The 19,858-nt window shown below is 38.7% G+C and overlaps 1 protein-coding gene across 2 annotated transcripts in view; it reads left to right on the forward strand.

Annotated features, from left to right (window-relative positions):
- Positions 1–19,858, forward strand: part of NBAS (NBAS subunit of NRZ tethering complex) — a 333,473-nt gene that overhangs the window by 64,532 nt on the left and 249,083 nt on the right. For both annotated transcript variants that reach the window (XM_019970679.2, XM_070799115.1), the window contains 2 exons: positions 3,805–3,873; positions 10,145–10,273. In XM_019970679.2, the coding sequence (XP_019826238.2) occupies positions 3,805–3,873; positions 10,145–10,273 (198 nt within the window). The remainder of the gene's footprint in view (positions 1–3,804; positions 3,874–10,144; positions 10,274–19,858) is intronic.

Genomic DNA, 19,858 nt, shown 5'->3' on the forward strand with positions numbered 1-19,858 from the left:
GTCAGGTGGCAGATATTGTTCGCATATAACCGCTTATTGTTTATTTAAGGCTGCTATTGTGTTGGAGTGGCTATTGACAGAAAAAGTGCTGCTGACACGTATATTCTCGTCTCTCAAGGCTGTTAGGTTGTAAAAGAGGCTATGCAAAATTCAATAGATGCCTTGACCAACTTTTCCAAATTAATGTCAGTGTCATCTGTGTGAGAGTTTAATTTATTCATTTGTTCAACATCGATTCACTGCTGCAGGTATCAGAACATCAAGGTAGCAGCCCTCAAGGGGTTTGTTTGCTGGACTGGATGATGCAGCTGTGTGCCCAGACGTGGGCAAGAAGCTGTAGCAGATACTGGGGGAGTCCAGTCACTGGGGAGGGGAGGGGGAGCCTGGGCTCAGGAGTCTGAAGGCTGGAGTTGGAATCCTAGCTCAGCACTACTGCTCGTGTCTTATGGCTCTTGTCTGGTTCAAATGAGATGATAAACAATAAAATGTTCTACAGTGTTCATTATTGTCTACTTGTATTTTTAAGGTGGAAATTTTGGAAAAGTGTATAAAAAAGGAACCAAATTATTTTTTTGTAGCTGATGCTGCTGCCTCTTTAGTATGGGATGTTGCTGTGGAAAGAATACAGGCTTTTTGACATCCTGTTTCTCTGAGAAAATAGAAGTAAAAAGAATATTTTCATAAAGAGCCTCCATCAACACTTGAGCTTTGTATTTTTTCTCTTGTTATTACAGATGAGCTGTGCTTGGACCAGCCAAGGCTAGCTGCTCTGTCTGTCCACTGGATCTCACACTCTTTCTTACTGAAGGATATTTTTCCAAATCATGAATCTTGCTGCCAGTTAGGTTTATCAGCAAGCAGTGTGCATTTACTTTTCCCATTGTAAAACTTTTTTAGTTTAGGGCACTTAGACCCTACTAAATCCTGCTGCCAGCCCATTTCTTTTTTTCATGAGTTTTCTATACTTGATCAGTTTCCTCTTTTTCTGTTCTCTCTTGAATTTACCTGGATGGGGCTTTACCTCCATGATGTCACTGAAATTGTGTTACTGGTATCAATACCCTCCAATATTTCACTGCTGCTGCTAAGTCGCTTCAGTCGTGTCTGACTCTGTGCGACCCCATAGACGGCAGCCCACCGGGCTCCCCCGTCCCTGGGATTCTCCAGGCAAGAACACTGGAGTGGGTTGCCATTTCCTTCTCCAATGAATGAAAGTGAAAAGTGGAAGTGAAGTCGCTCAGTCGTGTCTGACTCTTGGTGACCCCATGGACTGCAGCCTACCAGGCTCCTCCATCCATGGGATTTTCTAGGCAAGAGTACTGGAGTGGGCTGCCATTGCCTTTTGATTGGTATTCTTTAGTTCTAATTACTTAATACAAAAATTAGTTATTTGATTTTATTTTCCCCTTCCCCTCTCCTTTCTTCTCCTTTTCCTATTTATTTCTATTTTGTCAAAATACACAGTATTTATACGTTAGCTTCAGCCCTTGTCCTCATTTTTCTTTAGTCATAGGTGTTCATTTATATATTTTAAAATGCTCATTTCCACTTTGGAGTTTTCCTGGTTACCTCTTGGTTGGATGAAATTATCCTTTGCAGATGTTTTGAGAGGGGCTCATAGATGAAGAATTTCTTAGGTTCTTGTGTGTTTGGAATTGTTTTTCATAGCGTGGATATTTGAAGGCAAACTTCCGTGGATATAAGACCTTTGGTTTACTCGTTCTTTCACTGAACTTAATGAAATACTGCTCTATTGTTGGCTTTGCTTTGGGTGCGAAATTTGAAAAGTTGACGTGAGTCAGATTATCTTCCCTTTGTGTATTATTTGGCCATTTTGTTGGGAGGCTTTGAGGATTTCTGTATCTTTGCTTGGTAAAGAATCCACCTGCAATGTAGGAGACCCTGGTTTGATTCCTGGGTTGGGAAGATCCGCTGGAGGAGGGATAGGCTACCCACTCCAATATTCTTGGGCTTCCCTTGTAGCTCAACTGGTAAAGAATCTGCCTGCAGTGCAGGAGACCTGGGTTTGATCCCTGGGTTTGGAAGATCCCTGGAGAAGGGAAAGGCTTCCCACTCCAGTATTCTGGCCTGAATAAATATATTCCATGGACTGTGTAGTCCATGGGGTCACAAAGAATCAGACACGACTGAGCGACTTTCACTTTGAAATCTAATAGACTTCCTGGACTATTTCTTGGAGTTGATTTTTCTGGGTTAATTTTTCAGGTACCTGTTCATGCTTTCAATGTATAGATTAGATGTTTTCATTTCTGGAAGGTTTTCTTGGACCGTGACTTTAGGTGGTGGTTTTAGATAGACCTTAGACCCCTATGCTGGCTTGTCTCATCTGTCCTTCTGCACCCTGCAGTTATTTTTTTCAGTCTGGTTTTGCTTATCACCAAGCTTGATGGTGGGCTTGGGTTGGGGTGGATGGAATGTGGGGGTTGGCAAGAGCAGTGCAGATGACACATTGGGAGTTTTCTCCTTCTGCCTACAATGATTTTTGAAGTTTGGGTTATCTTTTATCTTCTTCAAGTTTAGCTGAAATAAACTTCATCGGGATTTATTTTTCCCTTCTTGCATTTTATTGCTTTTGGAGGAAATGTGGAGCTAGACCACTAGTAATGTCTTTAGTTACTCAAAGGTTCTGGTAGGAACATTTTAACCTCATCTCAAGCATGCTCCCCTGTTTGCCTTTTTCTTTTAAAGTGAAGTTCATGTAACATAAAATTGACCATGAAGTATTTTAAAGTGTACAGTTTAGTGGCATTTAGTGCCTTCAGTGTTGTGTAACCACCACTACTGTCTAGGTCCAGGGCATTTTCATCACCCCAAAGGGCAACGCCAGTTCCATTAAACAATCCCCTCTCCCCAGCTCCTGGCAATCACTGATCTGCTTTCTGTTTCCATGAATTTACCTATTCTGAAAATTTCATACAGAGTTATATAGTAGGAGATTTTATATATGACGTCTTTCATTTAGCAACATAGTTTTGATGTTCATCCAAATTGTGGAATGCATCAATACTTCATTGCTTTTTATGACTGAGTAACACTCTGTTGTATAGATATCCTCCTTTCTTTAGTTCGTGGACATTTGAGTTGTTTGTACATTTTGGCTATTATTAATAGTGTCACTATGAACATTTGTGGCAAGTATTTGAACACCTGTTTTCAGTTTTGGGGGGTATAAACGTAGGATGCAATTGCTGGGTCATATGACAGTTCTGCTTAACCTTTTGAACAACTGCCAGACTCTTCCACAGTGGCTGTGCTGTTTTATGTTCCCACCAGCAGTGTACTGGTGTTTCAAGTTCTCTGTACAACTTCAGTTATACTTATTTTCCATTTCTAAAATATTCTAGCTTTATCTCTTGCTTTTAAATCTAGAGACAAAAATAGTCTGTGTTATATTATTTCAAATACTTGTTTCTAAATGATTTTATTCTGGTATTTTCCAAGAATAGGATCAATTTCTTCATGAATGAAGTTTCTATTGGCAACCTGGGACAGTCTCATTTGAGAAGAGCTGCTCATTAGATTCTAATATGCATAGATTGTATTAGACTTATGTATATATTAAAAAAATTTGATTATGGCTTTATTTTGTAAGATTTGTCACTTGGTCAATTTTTTCCCAAACAAAAACAAAATCTCACCAAGATTTCTGATACTTACTGATTTTCTTAACCATTTCGTAAAATACTAGATATGCTGTAGTTTTCATTGCATAATGAAAGCACTTTATACAATGAGGAAGTGTTCCATTGATCTTTAATTGTATGATGTGTGTTTATTTTTTAGGTACCAAAGACACTGGGATTATTAAGGATGTTAAGTGGCAAGTTTTACAGTCGCCAGGGACAAGAACAGGTAATGCAGATTGGCTTAACTTAGAAAACATTTTCACCAAACTCTACTTAAGGACAAAGTTGAATGAACCTTGAACATGATAGATTTTCACCTGAATTTGCTCTTAATTATACACTATGTGGGTGTATGCATTAATAAGGATTCATGAAGCTGTTCACTGAAGATTTGTGTATTTTACTATGTATGTCATTCTTATCTCAATAAGGAAAATTAAAAGAAAATTTCAAGAATGAACCTAGTCCTCTTGGGTCTGGGAATATAGCCCAAAGAAGTCTCCTGGAAGCATTATATATCTTTGAATCTTCTTATTTTATCTTACTTGGGAGTTTTGTATCCTTGTCCATAACATATACTTTTTATTTGTTGATTTTAAAATATTCCTTCCCTTGCATTACAGTTTTCCAGTTAGCATTCTCTTTGGCCGTTTCATGGAGTTTGTCTTTATCTTGCAGATGAAGAACTATATGAAAGACTAAATGCCTTGGCCTCTGCCATGTGCTTGATTCTTTCTAATGTACTGTGTTGCCTCTGTTGTTCTTTCTGTGACCATATTAGTTCATGAGAGCATTACTTTTTTGAGTCAGACTTCTAAACTACAGTGGGTTCAACTATCTACTGAACTCCTTGAGGGCAGGGATTTATGTTTGTTTTGTTCACTGCAGGTTCCCCAGAGTATAAAACAGTACCTGGCGTGTATTATGTATTACTAAATATGTAATATGCAATAAATGTTGAGTGTTGGAAGAACAGTGCTTACAAATTCACCTTTTATTGAGCTGAGTTTTTTTTTTCTTTAAGCGTATGTAATAATTTAAAACATTTTGAATGCATGTGATAGAATTCAGTCCTTTGCTTTGAATACAGCTTGTCCGTGTGAAAGGTATAATAAAATTGGAAATCACTTGTTTTTGATTGCTCTGTATAGATGATAAACAACTGAAGAAAGTGAGACAATTTAGTCTACATACAAAGATCTGATATTTAACATTGAAAAAAGTCTCTTAGAATGGACAGTTGAAAAGTTTTATTGCAGTGTTTGAGAGAAGACAGTTCCTACTCCAAATATTGCTGGAAGTTGTAGAAGACTTTAATTAGTGTTTTTAATTAACACAAGATCAAATGGACATTTGAGCTAAGGATTTATTGTAAGTGAGAAGTAGAAGTTAAAATAATGTTCACATTATTTCAGTGGCATTTTGTTAGTATCACATTGCTACACAAGAGAATGAGTGAAGTAAGAGGAAAATACCTTTTAAAGAATTTTAGGGAGCAGTTTAAGATGGGAAGGGGTAAATAGGAAAATTGACAGTGAAGTTAATTAAAAGGGCCATAAATGAATTATTAATGTACGAAGACAGTTTACTGTGCAAAAATGTCCTTGTAAATCCTCTTGCGATGCTTCTACCCCTTGATAATCACTTACCGAGTAATTAGTTTGCTAGACCACCTTTGAAGTTAAAGCCTCATGGAGCAAACTGAAGCAGGTGGTAAGTGATAGTCACTGTTTTTCTTTTCCTCACCTTTATTGAGAGGTAATTGACACATGAAATTGTAAGATAGTTAAATTGATGATTTGATACAGGTACATATACATTGTGAGAAGATTTTCTGCCACTGACTTAATACATGTATCACCTCACATATTTACTTTTTGTGTCTCTGTTACACTTAAATCCTACCCTCAACAAATTTCAATTATACAATACAGTGTTATGACCTGTAGCTATCAGTGTTCTACATTAGGTCCTCAGACTTTATTCATCTTATAACTGAAAGATTATACAACTTTATCAACCTCTGCCTTTCCTCCAGTCCCCAGCCCCTGGTAGGCAAACACTATTCTGTTCACTGTATTTACGATTTTGACTTATGATTGTCTTTATAGATTCTGTGTATAAGTGATACAACAAGTATTTGCCTTTTTTTAATCTTGCTTATTTCACTTAGCAAAATGCAGTCCAGTCTCATTCATGTTCTTTTGCAAATGACAGGATTTCCTTCCTTTAAAGAAGATGAATAATATTCCATGTTGAAGAATAAAGATTAATATAATTAATTCTTTATATATTAATTTATATATAAAATAGGGATCTGCTTTCATTCTTTTGCATGTGGCTGTCCAGTTTTTCCAGTATCATATATTGATGAGACTATTTTCCCCATTGTGTATTCTCGGCTACTTTGTTGTAAATTAATGGACCATGTATGCTTGAGTTTAATTCTAGCCTCTCTGTTCTATTCCATTGCCCTGTGTATCTGTTTTTATTCCAGCTTCATATGTGTTTAATTACTATTTTCAGTGTAATTTAAACCTGGATGTATGATGCCTCTGGTTCTTCTTTGTCAGGATTATTTTGACTCCTTGGGTATTTTGTGGTACCATACAAATTTCAGGATTATTTTTTTTATCTCTGTAAATAATGCCTTTGTAATTTTGACAGAGATTGCATTGAATCTATAGATCACTTTGGGTGGTATGGACATTTTAACAATAGTAATTTTTCCAGTCCATGAACATGGAATTTCTTTAATTTGTGCCTTCTTCAGGTTCTTTCATTAATGTTTTATGGCTTTCAGTGTATATGTCTCTCACTTTCTTGTTTAAATTTATTCCTAAATATTTTACTGTTTTTGATATTAATGCAATTGTTTTCTTAATTTCTCTTACTGATAGTTTGCTCTTACTGTCTCTTGCAATTTTATAAATTTATTTATTCTAACAGGTTTTTGGTAGAGTCTTTTCTATATATAATATCATGTGATCTGCAAACCGAGCCAGTTTTATTTCTTCCTTTATGAATTGTATGCCTTTTAATTATTTTTCTTGCCTAATTGCTCTGGCTAGGGCTTTTTTTTTGTACCATGTTGGATAAAAGTGCCAAGTTACATATTAGTGACCAACATTCCAGCTGTTGATGATTAAAATGAAAATGACATTCATAGTTGAGGACTGTGAAAGAATTTCAAAGATATATTTTAACCAGAGTGAAAATTAGTTACATCTAAATTTTGTTACCTTTACAACAACTTAAATTTGATGGAGAAGAGAACAAGATTGTCATTCACATAAGCTGACAAATCTTAATACAATAGGCAGGGTTTGAATGTTTGAGGTTTACTTTTTTTGTGGTGTACAGTGGTGGAAAAGCCATTTCCTCCTATTTCCAGAGCACACACTCCTGAATTCTCTTCTTTGCCAACCAACAGACTTTCCAGTTTCTGAATACTGCAGACTCTGCTCAGGTTTCTGAGTACTGCATACTCTGCTCACAGAATTCAGCATGGATTTTCTGCTTTACATCTTGTGTTGCAGTTACTGACAGGATAATAAATTATTTTCTGGTCCAGAAGTACCCTGCATGCTGTAGACCCTCAGAAAACTTTCTACAAATAAAAAGCAGAGTTTATGCTTTAAAAGGAAATCACCGTGTTTTTAAAGTAATATAGGTGACTTATCTGTCTTTGGCAGGCTACAATTCAGTTCCTACTAATAAACATGTCTTCTTACTGTGCATGTTTATGGAAGTTAAACAGATAACTTGAGACTTGAAAGAAACAAACATTTAATGTGTATTTTATATGTATGGGTGTAATGCCTGAGATTTGCTTTAAAGTCCTCCAGGGGACAGAAGTCCCCAGTGGCATTGTGGTAATTGGGGAATGACACATGAGACAAACTTGAAATGTTGATGTTTGTTTAAGATGGTTGTTGGGCCCATGGGTATTTATTATACTGCAGTTTCAGCTTTTGTGTGTGTGAGTGCAAATTTCTGCAACAAAATGCTTATGAAAGGGAGTGGTACTTTTGCAGTGTGGGTGTCGTGGCATCAAAGGAAACTAAGGGCATCCAGAAAAAAAAGCCAGTGGGGACATTTCAGTGAATATATTTATTGCTTAAGTGTGCAGGAAGGATGGAAGGGCGGGAGGGACGAAAACAAAAGGATGTTTAACGTATTGGTTCATTATTTCCCTGCTTATAATGCTGCTGTTATTCACATTGTTTAGTGTACATTTTTTGGCTTAGTTTTTTTTTTGTGTGTGTGTGTGTGTATGTGTATTTTTATAAACTTTCTACCTGTTTTCAAAGCACTTTTTAAAAATTAATTAATTTATTTTAATTGGAGGTTAATTACTTTACAGTATTGTAGTGGTTTTTGTCATACCTTGACATGAATCAGCCATGGGGGTACATGTGTTCCCCATCCTGAACCCCCCTCCCATCTCTCTCCCTCAAAGCACTTTTAGTGGAGTTGTTTAATGGAGTTCCTGCATGTTCAGCACCTGAGTAATTGTTCAGGTGCTGAAGCAATAAAGTATACTTGATCGTAATTTCTACTGAGGAGCATGCCTTCACTATTAGAAAGGCTGTGGCCTAGGTGAGGGCAGTGATCGTGGTCCCCTCAGGGCACGTGGAGCTGGAGGGGAGTCTTTGCATGTGGTTCAGGTCCTGCTGTTTATATAGAATGATGATCTTGGGCAAGTGTTGTCACACTTCAGGTCTTCAGTTTCTTCATCTGTAGACTCTGAAGAATGGGTAGAAAGTTCTTTTTATTAACACAGATCAGTGCTTCAGAGGCCCGTCTTGTGCAGAACCATGGAGCTAGTTGACATAGAGTTGTGAGAGGAAGATGCCAGGTCCTTCATCTACTTCTTGGGGCTTCCCTGGTGGCTCAGATGGTGAAGAGTCTGCATCCAGTTTGGGAGACCCAAGTTTGATCCCTGGATCGGGAGGAATCCCCTAGACAAGGAAATGGCAACCCATTCCAGTATTCTTGGCTGGAAAATCCCATCTGGCCTCAAAGAGTTGGACACGACTGAGCAACTTCACTTTCACTTTCATCTTCTACTCATTGTTCCATCTCCATCACAGAGGAAGAGATGTGGTATATGCAGGTTTTTGCTTGATGTGCTTTTGCTTGCGTTGCTTCTCCTTCTCAAGCATTTGTATTTTAATCTCTTACATTTCATTATGACAATCTGGAATAGATTTATATCCCATTAAAGTGATCTTGTCTGTTCACTCATCCAGCAGTATCCCTCACTTCCAGAAATTGTTCTCCTTGTTTTTGATGGCCAGTATGCCTAGTTGTTTTATACCCGAGCACTTAAATTCTGTCTGCAGAGGCCAGGTAGATAATAATGGTGAATCAAGTCTGTTGTAAATTCTGTTCTTTTTTGGTATAGTCATTGTTACTTTTCACTTCTGCAGCTTTCAGCCTTAATCTTGGGGCCATAATAGAAAATAATGGGGGTTTTGGCTGGCTGGAAAGCTCATGACCCTTCTAAAAGGATAACTACTACCTAATTCCAGCCGATTATGTCCTTTGGGCCCTGTGTTGCCAGCTTTTCTAAATGTGCAGGAGAAATATCGTTATGGGCTGCCGTTTTCTGGTCTGTTTTATTTTTTGTGGGGAGACTACCTTAGAGCCTGTTCTTAATAAATGGTTGAATGGGAAATAGGTCTTCAGTTAGTATTTCTTCAGTTCTTCCAGCTCTGTTGTAGTTGTTCGGTAGGTAACATCTCTGCTGAGGATGGTTTCTTTGTGGTACCTGAGCAAACCTGGTGTCCTCGTGGGAAAGGACTGAGAGTATGTGGCAGGTAGAACTGGGAAGGCTAGTCTTCCTCTGTGTAGCCCAGGTTTGGCCATGTAAGGTCAGTATATTACGAAGTGTCTCTGTTTTGTGGCAACACTTAGATTCCTTAAATCGAATAATTTGCCAGCAGATATGAAAAATCTTACCCATCTAATGTATTTCTTAAATTAAGGCATGCATTTTCCTCTAGTCGATCTTTTATTCCCTTTGAACCCTTCTCCCCTCCATCTCTTCCTCTGCTTCTCATTCACAGCATGAATTTGTGGCTTGTCCATGGTGTAAAATATTCCAGGCATTGTGTTCATATAGAATCTTGTAAAAATTATGAAATTCAAGAAATGCATAATTTTGTCAACATCAACCCATAAGATACTGAGAACTCATAGTAATATATGTATGATATAAAGGAATGTTTTTATAATGCTCACTTATTTGGATTTTACGTTATATGTAAATCATAACACTATAAAGGAGATTGAAAAAACACCTTTGGGCAGAATTCTTGTTTTTTGTTTTCTGGAGCACCTTTATAATGTTATGAAGCTGTTCTAGTCCTTAATTATGCGAGATTGCTTACGACAAGGCAACCCTGAAGAACGATATTAATTTCTGGAAGTTATTTCTATTGGCTACAAGTCCCTTGCTCTGACATTATTGTAATATAATTGTTGTCTAGGACGGGATCTTCAAAATGAGCCTCTCTCCAGATGGGACCCTCCTTGCAGCCATTCATTTCTCAGGAAAGCTAAGCATCTGGGCCATCCCGTCTCTGAAGCAGCAGGGGGAGTGGACTCAACACGAGCAGGTGTGTCTCTCGATTGTCATTATTCCTAGAATGATTCTCGCGTGAGGGTGAGTACTGACCATACGGATTTCATTTTTGTGATATTTTACGTTTATTTAAAATGTGGCTCACAGCTATTATTTATTCTGATCATTCCTAAGCTGTCCTTTGTTTAAAATATTATCACAGTAGCAGGACAAATGAGGAACAGAGCAGCACTCCTTGCTGATACTGATCTGTAGAACGGGACACTGTATCCTGAGTGTCCTCTGTCCACTGAACTCTGCATGTCCCCTGCCTCCTCATTCCCCACATACAGAATGGAGATGTTAATTTTTCAGCAAAAGTTAGCTAATATCAAAGATTCAAAAGGTCATTTTCTTCAAAAGAGTTCCTCTTCTTTCCAGATCTTGTAGTTCCAGTAATCCTGGGCCTCCTTCAGGTTGAAGGGAGTTCTCTTTACTCCTAAGGTAGTTAGAGAAGATACAGAGAAAGATAGAACTGTTCAGCTTTTTAGTGTCTGGAAATGACAGGGATTGAGAGGTAAACAATTGAGTTGTTTAGGAACAGATAGAATCAACATCTATTGTAATCTAAATCAGCATGGGCAGGTGAGGTCTGCTCGTCTAATGCCATGTGTTGTGATAGAATGAAGATTTAAGAAAGATGCTTTCAGGTGCCTGCAGCTTATGTTATAAACGGTTTAATCCTCTGAGGATCATTTTGTATGTCAGCCCTGTGAGTGTTGATTCTCTTCCCTCGTATCTGCATGCCCCTTTCCTGGAGGAATATCCGGCCATCAGCTTTGGTGATAGTTTTGTGATTCTGGATAGAAATCTATTCCCTGAAAGATATGAATAGATCCATGTCTTTCTGTTAGCATTCTTTTGAATTTTATTTCATCAGAATGCACCATTGAAAGAATTCTTAATGAGCAAACAGCATTTTGTATTTCTCAGACTAGAGGAAAAGAGAAAGGGCCTCTACATTTTTGTACTCTTTCACAGACTTTGTTTTTGCTGTTTTTTTCTCTTAGAAACAATTTTAGGAAGATTTTTTTCCCTCCCTAATTCCTCATTGTGTTGAATTTAATTTGATCTCCACATCTCAGCCACTCTCACTTACTGGATCTAAATTTGCTCTAAAATAGAAGAGATCTTCCTCAGTTTTCAACCTCAATAACCAAATACAGGGACATTCTTTCTGTCTCTTGTGAAATGAGAGCTAAGTTGACTTATATCTTCTCTCTAGAAGTGAAGTGAATCAGCTCCTAAAACTTTGTTTAATATGTTCAGCTGGGCTCATCAGATAATTGATCCAGAAGGTACCATGTATTTTTCATGGTTATCAATGTACAGTGATGAAATATTTACCTTTCATTATTGGAATAGACCCTGATGTTCTATTTTATGTGGGAAATTTTACATTTGGGCAAACTTTTTCTTTAAAGGTGAACACTGATTATTAAAGTCATTTATAAAAGAAACATTGATCGAGTTCTGAAGCACACTTCATATTTCATCTTTTGAGTATCCTGGAATGTCATACATATTGAATAAGCACTATCTTAAAGAAATCCATTAGTATGCTCTTTTTTTTTTTTTTTTTGATTCTGGATACTTTTTATGCTTGCAAAGATCAGTTGCATCTGTTGCAGTCTTTATTGGCACACATTTGAATTTTTAACTGGTTAGACATTTTAATCCTTATTTGCCAATCAATTTCATTATAATTTGTTACACTTTAGCTCATGAATGTTATTCATTAACTTTTTATAATGATTCTCTTAAAAACACAAAAATTGTTTAAGAATCTTAACTCAGGAGTGAATAACTTTGAATATCTCAGTGGTTTGGAATAGGTCATCAGAAAAGTAATGTGAAAAAAACGAAGGGACTTCAGAAATGGCCACAGGGATCCACGGGAGGGGTGAGTTCAGGTCAGGAATTCGCCTGTGGTGTTGTCTTAGGGAGAGTCTTTTGAACAGAAATACCCCGAGAGTTTAGAAGGCAGTTCGTCAGGAATTGCTGAAGCCCGGTGTTTGTGTCGTACCTCTGAGTTTCCGCCTCACCCCTGTAGCTCTGATTAGTGCCCCTCATACAGCCTGTGGACAAGACGGTACGATGATACAGCGCCTCAAGCTAGTTGTACCTTTTATTATAATTTACACATTTTGGGGGCTTATGTATCAGTTTCTTTTTATTTGCTTGGTATAAATTACCTCCTTTGGATGCCTGAGTAAACTGGAAGAAAGAGGATTTAAGACTCACAAAACTGAAAACCACGGACCTTAGTTGCCATCACCAGGGACATTTTCAAGTAGTGGGGTCCTTTGCTGAGGGGTCCGTGGTTTAGTGATGTCCCTGGACCTGATCCTACCTTTGGAGCCTTTCTCACTGCTGCTCAGCACGTCCTCATTCCAGAGTGCAGCCCCTCACAGGCTCGGGGCTGCCAGCGCCCCCCTTGACGGCTGCTGCTCAGCACCTGGAAAGACTCTAGCTGAACAGGACTGAATCTGCCCTCTGAGACCCCTGCCAGTGCTAGCTTCACAATAAATTCTTGTCCAAAGTTGAGAACAGGGAGGGCATTTAACCGTATCCATTCTGAGGTTATGGTTGGAATACTGTAGAGGCTCCTCGTCTGGTCATTATGCTGTTTACACCTGCTCCTTGAACCCTCCTCTCCTGCTCCCTATTTTTGTCTAACCCTTTTCTGTTTTACTTTCTGAAACTTCATTCTATCAATAAACAAGTTGCTAGGAGGCTTCAGCATTTTTACAGAGCATTCTGAAATAAATGTATCAAGTTTACAGAACTCAGTAGGATTGAGGTGCAGGTATGTAATAGTCTTGTAGCTTTTATAAAATTAACTCTAATTATATATATTAAATAATAGCCTCTATTCACTGAGCACTTACTTTGCCTTAGGATTTTCAGCAAGTAGGCAGCAGACCTGAGGTTTGGTTTCATGCCCCTTTGGCTCTGATGTCCATGCTCTTTCCATGACCATGCGAGAAAATAAATATATTTTTAAAAGGTGAGAAAAACCCTATTGGTTAAGCTTTTTATCAGGCTTTATTTATTTGATCTTTAAAAGAAGAGAGACAAATTCTTTTTCTCAGTGCACTTAATACAGCTTTCTTCAGCCTTCTCAGATACATTGAACTCCAGAGCCGTTAATAGTTAGTGTGTACCAGATACCAGAATAAGTAACTGAGAAAGCCTCTCGCTGATAAACCCTTGACTTTACGATGGATATCTACAGTACTTCTGACGTGGTGACATGAGGTGAGGGTGTTAGCTGTTCAACAAAAGGAGTTTGAACAATCATACCGTGTTTGAGTCTTTGACCTGTATCCAGGGGATTAATCGCATTGGGTATTGGACATTTTAGATTTGGACTTGAATGTCTGGGGACAGTGACTAAAATCTAGTGTACCAGTCAGATAACAGAGAACAAGCTAGTGGTTACCAGTAGAGAGAGGGAAGAGGGGAGCAGAAAGACATGGGTAGGGGATTAAGGGGTACAAACTGTTATGTATAAAATAAGCTGCAAGAATATATTGTACAGTATAGGAAATACAGCCAATATTTTATAATAACTATAAATGGAGTCTAACCCATAAAATTTTTGAATCACTGTGTTGTACACCTGTAACTTAATTTAATACTGTACATAAGCAATACTTAAGCAAAAAAAGTCAAATAGTGCAGTCGAGTAAATGTAATAAAACTTTAATGTAACCATGCTGTATAGAGTAGGTTGTCACTTATAATATTGTCATAAAATAATAAAGTTCAAGTATTTGAATCTGTACTGAGTCCTAGAGTAGAAAATGTAATAAAGCACAGTCCCTTGCCCTTAAGACATTCATTGTCTTGCAAGGGAAATTATTAACAAATTAAGAAAATAATGTGTTAGTATTTTGCTTCTGTTGGTGGTGTTGGCGGGGGGGATTGTTGGGAGTAAATGGTGTTTGTATAGTAAAGCTTGGCTGTCAACAGCAGTTTTATTTCTTTTGTTTACTTCACAATCTTATTAATCAGAACATGCTTTTAGCTCATTTTAAGAGATGGGAATAGTGCTGAAGAAAGTTAATTTAGATTGCTAAATGTTAGAATCAATGTTCCACTTTGACTCAGGTCCTCTGACTTAATAGGTCAAGCCTGCCCCCCTGCCACCCCCCAGAGACTCTTCTTACAGCACTTACATGTAGAAATCCTGACTTTAAGTGGGAAAGTTGGGTGCTAGCTAAGATGTTAATGGGAAACAAGGAGAGACAACCCATGTGATTTCTATGAATGGCACCTGGAGTTGTGTGCTTCATCATGTAGAGATAACTGGGAACGTGAAAATACTAATGTACAAGAGGTATAGTGGAACTTCCCTGGTGGCTCAGACAGTAAAGCATCTGCCTGCAATGTAGAAGACCCAGGTTCAGTCCCTGGGTTGGGAAGATCCCTCAGAGAAAGGAATGGCTACCCATTCCAGTATTCTTGCCTGGGGAGTTCTATGGACCGAAGAGCCTGGCAGGCTACAGTCCATGGGGTCGCAAAGAGTTGGCCATGACTGAGCGACTAATACTTTCACTCTTTGACTTTTTCATATTGTCACTTACCAAATATGTGGTGTTATTTTGTATATTCATCCCTGACTGAAAATATTGAAAAATGCTTAAACAACTGAAAAACACTTCCAACAGCTGCTCTTTTTTCATTGTCCAGCAATAGTTGAGTGACCTTGGGCCAGGTTAGGGCAGGCTTTGGATTTCTTTGCGGCTTCTCTGGGAAAGAAATGGACAGCCAATTAGTTTAAACTGGTGCATGTAAGGTATGGAGACTTAGTGTATATAGTATATGGGGACTTATACTAAAGCATAAGACTAGTATACTGTTCACCTACAGTGTACTAAAGTATATATACTTATAAGTACTATATACTTATATATGTACTATATATACACTTATATATGTATTAGTTCAGTTCAGGCACTCAGTCGTGTCCGACTCTTTGCGACCCCATGGACTGCAGCACGCCAGGCTTCCCTGTCCATTACCAACTCCTGGAGCTTGCTCAAACTCATGTCCGACAAGTCGGTGATGCCTTCCAACCATCTCATCCTCTGTCGTCCCCTTCTCCTGCCTTCACTCTTTCCCAGCATCAGGGTCTTTTGCAGTGAGTCATTTCTTTGTATCAGGTGGCCAACGTATACTGTAGTATATAAGACCTTATATACTAAATGGTGTATACGGTATATAGGGACTTAAGGCTTCACCTTCCAATACAGGGAGTGTGGATTCAGTTCTCTGGCTGGGGAGCTAAGATCCCATATGCCTCACAGCCAAAAAACCAGAACGTAAAATAGAAGCAGTATTGTAACAAGTTCAATGAAGACTTTAAAAATGGTCCACATCAAACAATCTTAAATATATAGAGAAAGTATGTGTGTGCTAAGTTGCTTCAGTCGTGTTTGACTCTCACTCTTTGAGACTCCATGGACTGTAGTCCATCAGGCTCCTCTGTCCATGGGAGATTCTCCAGGCAAGAATACTAGAGGGGGTTACCATGCCCTCCTTCAGGGGATCTTCCTGACTCAGGGATTGAACCCGTGTCTCCTGTGTCTCTTGCATTGGCAGGCAGGTCCTTTACCTCTAGCGTCGCCTGGGAATCCCATGTAGTCAGCTTACAGCTTTACCTTGAATGTTGCCTGAGAAAAAAATTAATGTTTCTCTTGCCTGATACGGACTTAAAGTCTTTTACCAAATTGTGAATTCAGCTTGTCTGGGCCTTTATTCAAGCAATACTTTATTAGTTTTCATAATACTATGCTTTATTTGAATGAGTGTTTTCTCTGTAAAATCTAATGATTAAAGATAGTTTGGAAATGTCTATTCTGATTTACTTCTATCCAGTTTTCAGTTGATTAAATACTTTGGCTTTCATTGTCAATATGAAAATCCATCTGGCTAGAAATCTGTATTAAGTTTTGTTCATGTTTGGAATATATAGTAAAATTGCCAAAGTGATTTTCATTTCCAACATTTCCCATATGTTATGTTTATATATTGACATCTCATTTTTGGCCTTAATTTTTCTCTGAAGTTTTATTACTTGTTTGTGCTTCCTTAGATGTAGTAGATATAAGACTTACCATTTCCATTTGATTTTATTTTCTCTTTGACACGTAGTAGGTGCTGGAGTAATTTTGTGAAGGGGATGAATCAGTGAAGGATAAGTGGGAAGATGATAGTTCTTGTGATTAATCGGGATCTTACCCACAGCTGTTTTCACAGCTTCACTAGACTGTCAGTTCTTTGAGAAGAGACACTGAACACACATTTCTTTCCTGAGATCTAACAGAGGGCTTGGCGTGTTAAATACTGATAAATGTTTGTGGAATGAATAAACATTTAAAGGTTACTTTCACGCTATGATGACAGGGTCTTTGTTATGTTTAGCTTCAAGCCATTAAAAAAGAAGTCAACAAATAAAATCCTTAAATCTGAGAAGACAGATTTAAGCCTAATGCATTAGCCACAATAGCCTTTCTGTACGAAATCTATAACTGTGTTCTTGGGGCATCCTCCTAGGCTGTTTTCAGGCATATGGTAGCATGTCATACAGGGAAGAGTGATATGGAGGTTGCTTCTCAGAACATATCAACACAGTACTGGGAGTGAGTGCCAACTCTGTACTTTCGTAGAGGTCTTGGGAGCTTGGTGATCCTGTCCTCAAAACAACAGCCTCCGGAGTTTGTGTCAGATGCTGTAAAGCAGAGCCAGACCATGGTTCTCACAGATAAAGTCCTTGGGGTTCTAGGGTGGTAAGTTTGGGCCAGTTTGAATAGTACGAGGGGAGCAGTGGGAATGTCACCTTAGAAAGTGGTGAGGGACAAGCCATCAGGATAATGGTCTGGCAGGTCACCTCTGCCTGAGGCAGAGTTTAAGTTTGGGATTTTGTTTGCTCTTCTTTCTTAAATATACTGTACAGATAATTCTATCAAACTCCCACATATTGTAAAGTTGAATGCTTAGTTCAGACATGTAGACTGAATTGCTATGTACTCCTAAGATAAAGATACAATTAGATATATACCTCAAATAATTTAAAACAGGTACTCAGACACAGTACATTTTCATACATGTTCACAGCAGCCACAAGCTGGAAATAAGCCAAATGTCTATTAATAGAAGGATGAACAAACAAATTGTGGTATATACATGTGATAGAATATTATGCAACCATATAAAAGGAAAGAATGTGAATTCTTAGGTCAATCTTGGGAACATTATTATAATCAAAAGAAGCCAGACACACAAGGTTACCTATTGTTTGAACCCATTTATACAAAATATCCAGAATAGGTAAATCCGCACAATCAGAGGGTAAAATTGTTGATGGCTGGGGAGAAGGGAAAAGCGAAGCAAAGGTGCAATGACTAAGCGGTTTTATTTTGAAATGATAAAAAGGTTTTGGAACTAGATGGAGGTGGCAGAACACTGTGAATGTACTAAATAGCACTAAATTATTTGTTTAAAAGTGGTTAATTTTATGTTATGTTCGTATCAGCTCAATGAAAAAATGATCTCATTAATCCTCTTCTCCCCACAAACCCCCCAAACAAAAAGAATGCGTAGAATTAGAATAGGATGCCTGTTGTCTTGTACTTTGACCTTTTTTTTTTTTTTTCCTGAATAAGGCTAGTATTTCCCTACCTGTGTCCTCTGCATGCTGTGTTCTGTGACTGGAATGTGTTCCTCCGTCCATTTTCCACATCCAAGTCTTATCCAGCTAGAAATGTATACAGCAGCATCAGGCTTTCTTTGTTCCTCTTCACCTCCCTTTATCTTTCTCAATGTACGTGTGCGTGCTCAGTGGTGTCTGACTCTCTGCGAACTCCTGCCACCCGCCCTCCCCCCATGGACTGTAGTCCACCAGGCTCCTTTGTCCACGGAATTTTACAGGCAAGAATACCGAAGTGGGTTGTCATTTGCTTCTCCAGGGGATCTTCTCAACCCAGGGACTGAATGCGGGTCTTGCCTCTCCCACAGTGGCAGGTGGGTTCTTTACCCTTGCACCGCCTGGGAAGCCCTCATCTTCCTGAAGCCTGTATCCAAAATCGTCTCTTCATCCTTTGAGGACCCCTGGCACTCTTATCTGTAGGTCTTTTTTGGGGCAGTTACCAAATTTGACCTTGGGTTATAGTTATTTATACCCATTTATTAGTTATATCCTTGAGTATGGGGCCTGTAATGTCTGATTTTTTTCTTTTCACAGTGTAAGCACACAGTGTTCATTGGCTAAATATCAGAAGAAACCACACGTTTGAGGAGCCGTGGGAATATTTGTACTATGCCAACTTAATTTTTCTATAACTTAGCCATCCTAGTTAGAACTCAGTGATCCAAAAGATTGATGAGTTCATTCCCTCATTCAGCATTTAGCTGCTGTGACAGGTGGGCCCTGACAGAGGGTGGGAGTACAGGCACCACAGACACAGACCTGGAGGCAGGGGAAGAGATCTTCACCTTGTTTTTAGCGTGGGTTTCACAAGAGGAGACACCTGTTGTTTAAACAGTCTCCATGGAACAGCCTGGTCCCAGAGTGTGGAGCTTGGCTCTTTTGACTCTGTACTACTCGTTCATGGTCCTCTGGCTCATCTCTGAATTCTGAAAGAATTGAAAAATGCTTTGAGTTCTGAAAATATTTCTGCCAACGAGATGGCTTCTTTTCTCACAAGAGTTCTTGTTAAATTTCTCTGTAATCTGTACATCTTTTAATTTACCCAAAGCTGAATCATAATTATTGTTATTTGTGGGGCTTAAAGTTTGGAAGTGTTGCTCCATACTGCCCTTGTGTCCTCTAGAATGTAAGTGGGAGGCTTCCGTGGCATCACATAAACAGATGCTGGCGGGCACCTGTGCTGTCATGGAGGTGCAGCTGCTGATTCGGAGGCATTGAAAGCTTCTAAGGTGCCTTATAAATGGTCAGATAATGATCTTAATTTAGTTGATTATTTTCTGTAGTACATACCTTATTTTAATTTTTTGAAACTTAATCTTTTTTTTTTTTGATTAAGTAATCTAGGACAATCCATTTCTTTCCCTAGTATCAGATCAGATCAGATCAGTCGCTCAGTCATGTCCGACTCTTTGTGACCCCATGAATCGCAGCACGCCAGGCCTCCCTGTCCATCACCAACTCCCGGAGTTCACTCAGACTCACGTCCATCGAGTCGGTGATACCATCCAGCCATCTCATCCTCTGTCGTCCCCTTCTCCTCCTGCCCCCAACCCCTCCCAGCATCAGAGTCTTTTCCAATGAGTCAACTCTTCGCCTTATATGACAACTTTTTTTTTTTCTGATAAGAAGTATATCTTCTGTTCTCAGGGACCACTCATAGTGACTTGTCACAGTAGAGGAGAGCAGAAGGTACTCAGGCTGTGGAAAAGAATGCCGGTCTCAATACTGTAACGTATTAGCCACTGATAATTTGGTAATGAAGCATACAGGCTTATTCTCTTGCATTAGATGAAAAAGCACATATTGACATAAGGAGAGCCTCACTTTTTTTTAGGCTTAAGATTTCAGATAACCCCCAGCTGA

The sequence above is a fragment of the Bos indicus genome, chromosome 11, assembly GCF_029378745.1.
Source record: "Bos indicus isolate NIAB-ARS_2022 breed Sahiwal x Tharparkar chromosome 11, NIAB-ARS_B.indTharparkar_mat_pri_1.0, whole genome shotgun sequence".
Lineage (NCBI taxonomy): Eukaryota > Metazoa > Chordata > Mammalia > Artiodactyla > Bovidae > Bos > Bos indicus.